Source organism: Condylura cristata, unplaced genomic scaffold (assembly GCF_000260355.1).
Source record: "Condylura cristata isolate star-nosed mole 26May11 unplaced genomic scaffold, ConCri1.0 scaffold00015, whole genome shotgun sequence".
Lineage (NCBI taxonomy): Eukaryota > Metazoa > Chordata > Mammalia > Eulipotyphla > Talpidae > Condylura > Condylura cristata.
The window spans coordinates 35,459,408-35,468,792 of record NW_004567116.1 but is presented as its reverse complement, the minus strand read 5'-3'; the positions used below and the strand labels follow the sequence as shown (position 1 = coordinate 35,468,792).

The window sequence follows — 9,385 nt, the reverse complement described above, 5'->3', positions numbered from 1 at the left end:
GCTTCACCAGAGACAGAGCGGGGAACAGAACAGGCAGATCGACGAAGTACACTGCTGAGGGGAGCAGCGGGCGGGCCAGTAGAGGTCTGCCACGCCATGTGGTCACCTCCAGGGCAGGCGGGAATCGAACTCATGCGGAAGCGGCCCCAGACTCTCAGTGCTGTGCTTCAACCCTGCGCCACCAGGGAGGGCCCACCCCATAGATATTTTAAAGCAAACTAGTATAATAAAAAGAACAAAGAATTTCACAATGAAATCTACATTTCAATACAGGGTCAGGTAGCAGAGAATTTTCACTTCCTGATTTGCACATCTGTGGGTGGTTATGTTATTATTATTATTGTTGTTGTTGCAGATGCCAAAATCTAAGAAATTCTGTTTCTTCTGTATAAAATGAAACACGGTCATCTGATGGGGAATCACTAAAAAAAAAAGAAGAAATTAAGGAGAGCAGTGAAGGTATAAATAGCTGCCGTGGTGATTAGAAGAGGGACAGATCAGGAACCCACAAAATGTTGCTTCTTGGTAATAACAGCTTGGTTGGGACTGAACGTTTAGTGGCATTCATTATGAGTTTTTCACTGGCTGTTTGAATGGAGGAATAGAAAAAAAAAATTTGAAATAATGCAAAAATGGATGCAAGGGTAGTGGAGTGAAAAACCATTAGACTAGGTAAGTAAATTCCACAAGGGGGCCTGATTAGGAAATAATGGAGAAATTGCAATTAGATCACAGAACAAGAACAGTGAGAACAAACAGAGTGGGGATGAGGTTGGAAATGCTGGAATTAAGAGATTACAGACAACTATGGAGTATATTAAGTTAACATTAAGGAGTTGATAGCTTTGCTCTTTATTGCCTTTTTTTTACATAAGTGTGAAGCACCATCAAGACTGATTGTACCCCAGTCGTCCCCTCCCTGACTCTCCTGGTAGGCAAGAACACATATTTTTGTTTACATATTTTACTGTATATGCTGGTAAATCAGAAAACAGAACAAAACAACTTAGGGAGATGAATGAAACTCCAGAACACCCCAGAATTCTTACAGTCTGCACCTCTGTTCTGGGGCTATGTACTTTATAGAAAGCAGTGCCTTCATCCGTTTTCCCTAAGTAGCTCCTCCATGACCTGAAGCCCCACCCCAAATTCCTTCTTATAACAATCTATGAAAAACGTTATGGGCAGATGCATACTGACTCAAGTCAATTAAATTAGGCATTTAAGTTAAGGACAGCTAGCTGGAAAGTCCATTCTCTGGGCAGGATCCATCTTCCTTTCACTACTGCCAAACTTTAAGCTGATGCTAGAATTGTACCCACAGACCCTGCTTTGACCATAGCACTGCAATGTTAGTTTTCCTTCTCACTGAGAATGGGATTCTCAGCCGCCAGGGCTGAAGCCAGCAGATATGCACTAACTGACAAAACCAAGGATGTTGCCAAAAAAGTGGATGATGCTTCCCTAACCAGACTGTAAGCCAAACAAGAGTATATAAGTGGGTTTATTTGGCTCCAGGAGGAGCAATGGTACCCAGCTCTCAAGTAACAACCTCACTCTATACAGGCTTCACTCAGCTCAGGTCCACTGGCTCCTTCAATCTGAGGGTCCACACAGCGCCTCGTCTTCTCGAGTTAGGGATGGCTAACTGCCAGGTGGTGAGTTTCCCGGCTGTTCAGAGGCAACACCAGGCACAGCTGAAGCAGCCTCGTAGTCTGCGATGCGGCGCTGTACCAAGGCCGGCATGAGCTGCACGTAAGCGGCCATGAGGCGGTGGTTAGAATGGATCAGCTTCCCAGCACAACTGTGCAAACAGGCCTCCTGGAAGTAAGACAGGGTAGAGGGAGCGGCCGAAGTGTCCAAAACGGTCTGTCTGCTTCCTTCCCACCCCCAGTCTAGGGGCGAGGGTCTGGAAAGGCCCGGCTGAAGCAGGGTAGTGGGGAGAGGAAGGAAGCAGGCCAGGTTAACTCTGGGGTGGGTGTGGAGGGTAATCGCCTCCTCAGTGCCCACCTCTTCAGCGTCCAGAGCTCGGTGGTGCAGGCTGGGCACGCAGCGCTGGAAGCAGAGTTCGGTCATGCGATTGTAGACCAACAGGAAGTCCCGCAACTGCCAGAAAAGGGAGCCCACACGTCAACTTAAGGCCGCCCCGCCGGTGGTTTCCCGAGCCGGCGCGCCAAGCCCATGTACCCAGCCCTCAGAGCCCTGGTCTGGAAGCTCCCGCGGTGTGGACGCGGAGGAGAGCCGAACGTATGGCCCTAAAGCGCGTTAGGTCCCACTCACATTTCTCAGCTGCTGCTGCTGCTGCTGCTGCTGTTCCATCGCGCCACCGGCGCAAACCCGCCGTCATTTCCGTTACAGCGTCTCGGTAACGCCCCGGAACTAATCTTTCCCCTCTTCTCGGAGGCTGAGGGGTCGATTCAAGGATTGCCCTGCCTCCGCTGTAGACGTCACTTCCGCCCTTATAATCTGCGACGTGGCCGGCTTCTTCTGCCCGGGAGAGGACGTCACTTCCGCCGAGTCCCTGACCTGCTGCTAGGATCGCGACGGGGACTGGAGCCCGAGGTCCCCGTGCGGCCAGGGCCTGGCGCCCCGAAGGGACGAGAGGCCCTGTCCGAGGTGAGAGGCGCGCACTCGGGCAGGGACGAGTTGAATGCATGAAGCTGTCTTGGGGCATGATGCCTCTGTGGTCTAGGGAAGGATGAGGACACACCTGATGCCCAGGTGTAAGGGGGGGGAGGGGCCGGACTCTCACCTGGGGAGACATAACTCGCCTAGGTTCTGGAAACAGGCTTTTCCCAGGGGCGGGAGATCATACACCTATTGATTCAACTAAAGCCTGTTGGGGAGGGCCTGAGAAGAGGAGGTGCATGGGATGGAGGAGGGGAGAACACCTGGAGGAAAGAGGAGGAAAACTCGAATGGAGTGAAAGGTCAAACAGTGGAGAAAAAAACAGTGTTGAATGGGGTTTGGGCACCTGAGTCCTGGGAAGGGATTCATCTCCTGACAGGGGAAACTCATGAGTGGGGATAAGCTTCAAGAGAACAGACTTTCTCTCTTGTTCGCTACTGTATGTGCGTGACGTGGGCATCAGTATGGGCATCTGCTAGATGGTGAATGTATGAATGCTCACTGGAGACCTGGTGGGGTTGGAGGATCATAAGACACTTGAGGCCTGAATATGCTTGTGTAAAAATAAAGTGTCTTGGAAGGGGGATTTGCACAAACTTGAGGAAAAGCGTGATAGGCAAACCCCCAGAAAACTCAAGCCCTGAGACAACCTCTAAAACCTCAGAACTGATAGGGGAGGCGTTACTCTTCTAGACTACTGGCCAGTTTCCAGAACTGCCTGTGTTGGGCTTTGCAGGGCACTGGGGTGGAGACTTTGACTCCAGTCCCTTCCCTAGCCATGACGGACGGGATCCTAGGGAAGGCAGCCACAATGGAGATCCCCATCCACGGGAACGGTGAAGCTGGACAGCTACCTGAGGATGATGGGCTGGAGCAGGTGCTTCTGTTTGATTCTCTTCTGTGTTGTTTCAATTTAGGAATCCCAACTCAAAGTGTGGGCTCTCGCCCCTAATTCCAGTAGCCTTCCCCTGACATAATCTAATTCCCTTCAATGTTTTTACAAATCTTCATTTTGATTCTGTGCAGACTTCCCTTGTGTGCTCTCTCTATGATGCTTCAATCCAAGCTTGTTCTCACCCCCAAATGCTTCAGCTGCCCCTATGTTCCTGAAGCCCCCTCTTCTCTGGCCTATAGGACCTCCAGCAGGTGATGGTGTCAGGACCAAACCTCAATGAAACCAGCATTGTGTCTGGTGGCTATGGGGGCTCTGGTGATGGACTCATCCCCACAGGTATGAATGATCAGAACAGGACATGAAGCTTGAGAGGGGGAGAGAGTGGTTCTGGGAACATAGGATGTTTTAGAAAGCCTTCGCTATGTCTGGAAATCTTGGGAACCTCTGCTGGTATGAACCTGATGGCTCCTTAGCCCAAGGCCAGCTCCCAGGGTAGTCCATCTGCTTTCAATTGCCATTTAGCTCCTAAGGTGCATTGATGTGGAACTTTGAGAAGCTTCTCAGAGTTCTATTTTTGCCTCTAAAGTCTGACTAAGACACCACAAAGGAATGTCAACCAGATTTCCTGTCATCAGAACCCAGACTTCAAACACACACACACAACTGTCTCTCTCTCTCTCTCTCTCATCATATTTTCTTCAGTTTCCTCTGCCCAGTAACGCCCTCCTCCCTCTCCCCACTTCCTACCACCATCTTAGAAGGAGGCAGATGTGTGTTGGGATCTGGGTCTCAGGACCTAGGGTATGGTGAAAACCTCCTAGTGTGGAGAAGAATCTACCTGCTCCTAGCTTTTGCCCCTTGAGAAGAGTCATTTTCATGTGCTGGTAGGGAAGTAGATGTAGAGCCACAGAGGTGGTATCTGCTTGTATCTGAGAGAGTCTGGTGTCAGAGAACTTGGTCCTTTAGGGTCTGGCCGCCATCCATCTCACAGTGCCACTCCTGCTGGCCCCGGAGATGAGGTGGCTCGGGGCATCGCTGGAGAGAAGTTTGACATCGTCAAGAAATGGGGCATCAACACGTATAAGGTGGGATTCAAGCACCTCACCCTTCTTCAAAATTCCCTCTGGGTAGCCCCTTCCAGATCCTAATATCCCACCTATGACTGAGACTAGGAGCCTGGGGATGCTGGGGTAGATACCTGTGGGGGGAGAGAGTGCTAGGGTCTCTGACCTATTCCCCCACTTCCCAATCAGTGCACAAAGCAGCTGTTATCTGAGCGATTTGGCCGAGGCTCCCGGACTGTGGATCTGGAGCTAGAGCTGCAGATTGAGTTGCTGCGTGAGACGAAGCGCAAGTATGAGAGTGTCCTGCAGCTGGGCCGGGCACTGACAGCCCACCTCTACAGCCTGCTGCAGACCCAGCATGCACTAGGTGATGCCTTTGCTGACCTCAGCCAGAAGTCCCCAGAGCTTCAGGTGCCTCAGCCAGCCAAAGAGGGTGGGGGGACTGGGCCCAGGCCCTCCCAGGAAGTTGCCCTTCAGCCTCCCTCCCTCACTCCCTCCCTCCCTCCTGCAGCCCAGAGGGAGAACCCCTCCAGGGTGGGCCCAGCTCTGCCCCCAGCAGCACCTATCTGTGGAGGCAGCTTAAGGGTTTGTACAGAAGTCTAGAAGTTGGGGGGTGGGAGCTGCACCTAAGGTGCCTCACAAATAACTCTTCTCTGCATTGGCAAGAAAGTCTTGGGTGCTCAGCCTAATTGGAGCCCTTCCTCTGCCTGCTGCACTAGCTTTCCCTGTTCTAGTCCTGTGAACTTAATCCCCACATCCCTACCCCAGGCACCCCCAGGTGACCCCACTAACTTTCATGCTAAGAGAGCCTTACTGAAGGTAGTTCTTGGTTGGTCCAGTTTTGATGGCTGTTTGCTCCCTGGGGAGGAGGGGAATGAAGGGCCCTACAGCTCCAGTCAGGTAGGGACTGTGGCTCAAGGATTCTCCTCCCTTCTGCCCTCAGGAGGAATTTGGCTACAATGCAGAGACTCAGAAGCTGTTGTGCAAGAATGGAGAGACACTTCTAGGGGCTGTGAACTTCTTTGTCTCTAGCATCAACACATTGGTTACCAAGACCATGGAAGACACACTCATGACTGTCAAGCAGTATGAGGCCGCCAGGTGTGGGCACTGGCAGGTTCTAGGGTTTGGGGAGTTGGCTGGCACGGGAGGAAATTTGAGCATTAGGGGCACAGAAATTCAGGAAGGAAAAGAGTTATGCGTGGAGGACAAAGGGGTGGAGACCAGCTTATATCGCCCCCTCCCCAGGCTGGAATATGACGCCTACCGAACAGACTTAGAGGAGCTGAGCCTAGGCCCCCGGGATGCAGGGACGCGCGGTCGACTTGAGAGTGCCCAGGCTACTTTCCAGGCCCATCGTGACAAATACGAGAAGCTTCGGGGAGACGTGGCTATCAAGCTCAAGTTCCTGGAAGAAAACAAGGTGCCAACCCCACCCTTTTCACCCCAGCCCACCTTTTTGTCCATAACACTGTCCTTATCCCCAGACTCTCCCCAACATTGGATCAGGGAAATGCAGCCTGGCTAAGGATCTATGGGATCTTCTCCAGCCCCCTGCACCTGTGGACCTTTCCAAAACCATCCCTTTGATCCTTAGCCCTGTTTTGTTGGAAGAAGGTTGCTAGTCCCCGGTCTATAACTGGGGAGAAAATCACTCCCTGAACTGGGCACCAGAACCCTGGCTCCAGCAAGTCGTGTCAGATTGACCTTTGTCCTTCGACTCCCTTGGAGGAGGTCGCCCCCTCCCACCCCAAAAGCACCATCAGAGCAAAATCCATATGTCAGGGCCCAGGCTCAGACTCATGGCCCCTCAAAAAGGGCGTGAGTCCAGCCTCAGTTGACCTTGCTGGACCCCCCAGATCAAGGTGATGCACAAGCAGTTGCTGCTCTTCCACAACGCCGTGTCCGCCTACTTTGCTGGGAACCAGAAACAACTGGAGCAAACCCTTCAGCAGTTCAACATCAAGCTACGGCCTCCAGGAGCTGAGAAACCATCCTGGCTAGAGGAGCAGTGAGCCGCTCCCAGCCCAGCCTGGCTATCAAGCAGGACATTGGGAGGGGCAGTCCCAGGGTGGGGAGACTGGACATGGGACATCCCTTGCCACCTGCCCTCCGACTTGGGCTCCCTTTCCCTGGCTGGGCCTGATACCAGTTTTGCCCACACTACTATGGGTAGGGAGGGGACCTGCAGGCCCAGCAGCTGCTGCCCTGTTCTTTATCTTCCTGGGCTTCATTCCCAGATCTTTTCCTTCCACTCCACAGCCAAAGGCTATGACAAAACCACTCCCTGGCCAATGGCATCACTCCTCAGGCCTATCCCCAGCTCCTGGGGTGTGCTCCCTGATCAATGTCAGAGCCTCAAAAGGCCCTGTCAGCCAATGGCAGCTCTTCCTGGGCTCCGCTGGGCCAATGATGTTGCCTCCAGTACCCTTTGTTCCTCCGTTATGTGTGCCCACTGCAGAAAAGGGGACTGGGACCAAAGGGGTGGGGATACTGGGGGAGCCCCATTTCTGGCCCTGCATCGGAATGGGCCTCCCCTCACCTACTCACCCAGTTTAATTGTGCTTAGAGTCCTGGAAGACGGGGACCTAGCACTAGGAATAAACCTTTCATAAAAGCAGGCCCAGTGAGGTCAATTTATGGGGGGACTTTAGGAGGGTGGGTTGGGTGGAGAAATACTCAGTGTAATCAGACATCAGCTGGGGGCAGACAGCTGAAGTCACAGGGTTTAGAAATAGTGTGAAGATCTACTCTTCTCCCCAGCCCCAGTGTAAGTCAAAGCCTTATTTACCCTTTATGCCAGCACCAAGACAGCTATGGATCCTTAAGAGCACATAACCCAGAGGGGGTTGGGCCCACTGACCTTCATCCTGCATTCATTTATTCATAGAACAAATATGTATTAAGTGCTTTTATTTGCCAGGCACTGCGCTAGACCCTGGGGAAACATCAGTGAATAAAACAAGGTCCCTTCCCACAGTGCTCGTGGCCTAGTGAGGGATTCAGACAAGTAACCAGGCAACTACAATACAGTGATAAGTACTAGGATACAGAGGTTCAAGGAGCTATGGGAGCCCAGAGGAGGGGCAGCTAGCATAGAACTGGGGTGGAGGTGGGGATGTGAGGCTGAAACCTGAGGGTGAATAAGTGGGCAGAGTAAGGAAAAGAGTGTCCTAGATCAAAGCCAACACACGTGAAAGCCCTAAGTAGGAATTGCAGGAATTTGGTCTGACTGGAATGAAAAAGTAACAGGGGTGGACTATAGGAAGTCTGCAGAGGAAGGTAGTAAAAGATCAGGCTGATTACGTTTATCCTTTGGAGAAGGGAGACAAAGCCTTTTATACAGACGTTTGACAGCATGAGAAGTCTTGGGTTGAGGAAAGGGGTCATTGTGAGGCTTAAAGCAGTGTAGCACAGCTCCAGGGACCCTCATACTGCTGGTCTAGCAACCCTCACAGGAAATTCCAGGTCAAACTTAACAGTGTACAAAGCTCACTCATCACAAGCACCGGAGCACTTGTGCAGGATGCAGAAATGGGATGAAGGGTTTAAGCAGTTTTCAGGGCTCCTGTGCCCAAGTACGGAACCCAAACCAAGTTCAGTGCCCCAACATCACTTTAATGTCGACAGGGTCCAGGTGCCACTGGGAGGCCCAATCCCAGGGTGGAGGACATTAAACATGGGTCATCCCTTGCCACCTGCAAGGGGAGAACCGGAATTTTTCAACATTCTCCCCTACCTCTGTAGAGTGCTGGAGGAAAGGGACAATTCAGTAAGTAGGTTTTTAAGGTGCAAACTCCAAGCAACCTGTTACTCTCTTTCACAGAATCTGCAGGCTTCCTGCTTCCAGGCAGGCTTCCCGGGTTTGGGTCAGCTTGCAGTCATCTGACAGCAGCTTGTAGTCCACATGCAAATCCCCATTTTATGAGTTACTGAGGGCTTTTCAATGTGAGGGACACTGAATTGCCAAATGACTGAAGCCTAAAAGTAGAGCTCGAACCCTGGTTGCACCACAACCAAGCCGAGTGATCTGGGTTAACGTTGGAGGAGTCAGGGCCCTCCCTTGCATTCCCTGTGAATCAAGGTTAATAAAAGAAGCTACCTTTTAAGGCTATGAGTATTAAATGAGATAATATACATTAAGTAATTGGTTATGTGCCTGACACATAATAAGCATTCAGTCCCTGTTAACTGTTAGTATAATTTTCATTATTTTCCAGCGGGGCTGCTTTCCCACAAAGGGATGATTGAGAATTGCGAGGAAGGGAGTCGCTGAATGGTCTGAACCATGATTTCTTCCGGAGGGGGCTCCTAAGAGAGAGCTAAACATCTAGAGCCAAATCGAGCCCCCCACCTTTCTACCGAGGCAGTCCCTTCTCCCTGAGCTCTGGATACTACCCTCCCACCTTGGAACCCTTCTGCTTCCCGGAAGAGCCCTGTACCCCAGAAGAGACCACACTAGCATAATCCACAGTGGCCCCCCCTCCCCAAGAAAGCCGGGAAGGACACCCTCAGGAGGCTGCAGAGCTGGCTCCCGAAGTCCGAAATTCTCGCTGTCCAGCAGTCTTTTCTTGACGGAGCCTCACCCCAGCCCCAGAACCCCACTACGCCGCCCTTCCCTGGAGCCGCCGGGAGCCAGGAGCCGAGGGCGGAGATCGAGGATCCGGGATCCGGCTCCCGGGTTCCACAGCCCGACCGCGGAGGCAGCTCCAGCAGGAGAGGAGCCTCGGGCTTTGGGGGAGCGGTGAGGGAGGGGCATGGGCGGGCGGGGCCTCCGCGCGGGCAGGCGGGGCGTGGG

At 52.3% G+C, this 9,385-nt stretch overlaps 2 protein-coding genes across 3 annotated transcripts; one reads left to right on the top strand and one right to left on the bottom strand.

The window, feature by feature from the left end:
* Window positions 1–1,486: 1,486 nt before the first annotated feature.
* Window positions 1,487–2,372, bottom strand: TIMM10B (translocase of inner mitochondrial membrane 10 homolog B (yeast)). The gene is made up of 3 exons (XM_004683107.2): window positions 2,281–2,372; window positions 2,011–2,106; window positions 1,487–1,821 (listed from the first exon to the last, which is right to left on the bottom strand). The coding sequence occupies exons 1-3, from the start codon at window positions 2,317–2,319 to the stop codon at window positions 1,645–1,647; spliced, it is 312 nt and encodes a 103-aa protein (XP_004683164.1). The 5' UTR covers window positions 2,320–2,372; the 3' UTR covers window positions 1,487–1,644.
* Window positions 2,373–2,512: 140 nt separating this feature from the next.
* ARFIP2 (ADP-ribosylation factor interacting protein 2) lies at window positions 2,513–7,208 on the top strand. 2 transcript variants are annotated; one of them, XM_012725579.1, is made up of 8 exons: window positions 2,513–2,616; window positions 3,365–3,505; window positions 3,763–3,859; window positions 4,490–4,608; window positions 4,777–4,998; window positions 5,531–5,688; window positions 5,836–6,010; window positions 6,447–7,208. In XM_012725579.1, exons 2-8 carry the CDS (start codon window positions 3,407–3,409, stop codon window positions 6,600–6,602), a joined length of 1,026 nt encoding a protein of 341 aa, XP_012581033.1. In that variant the 5' UTR covers window positions 2,513–2,616; window positions 3,365–3,406; the 3' UTR covers window positions 6,603–7,208. The 2 variants fall into 2 exon arrangements, with proteins under 2 accessions (XP_012581033.1, XP_012581034.1); XM_012725580.1 differs by lacking the exons at window positions 2,513–2,616; window positions 3,365–3,505; window positions 4,490–4,608 and having other exon boundaries at window positions 3,800–3,859.
* Window positions 7,209–9,385: the final 2,177 nt, after the last annotated feature.

Coding starts and splice junctions, on each gene's coding strand:
- TIMM10B (XM_004683107.2), bottom strand. CDS start 2,319: ATGGAACAGCAGCAGCAGCAGCAGCAGCAGCTGAGAAAT. Junction 2,107..2,280: donor AGCAGCAGCAGCTGAGAAAT/GTGAGTGGGACC, acceptor CTTTTCTGGCAG/TTGCGGGACTTCCTGTTGGT. Junction 1,822..2,010: donor GAGCTCTGGACGCTGAAGAG/GTGGGCACTGAG, acceptor TCTTACTTCCAG/GAGGCCTGTTTGCACAGTTG.
- ARFIP2 (XM_012725579.1), top strand. CDS start 3,407: ATGACGGACGGGATCCTAGGGAAGGCAGCCACAATGGAGATCCCCATC. Junction 4,609..4,776: donor GGGGCATCAACACGTATAAG/GTGGGATTCAAG, acceptor CTTCCCAATCAG/TGCACAAAGCAGCTGTTATC. Junction 4,999..5,530: donor AGAAGTCCCCAGAGCTTCAG/GTGCCTCAGCCA, acceptor TTCTGCCCTCAG/GAGGAATTTGGCTACAATGC.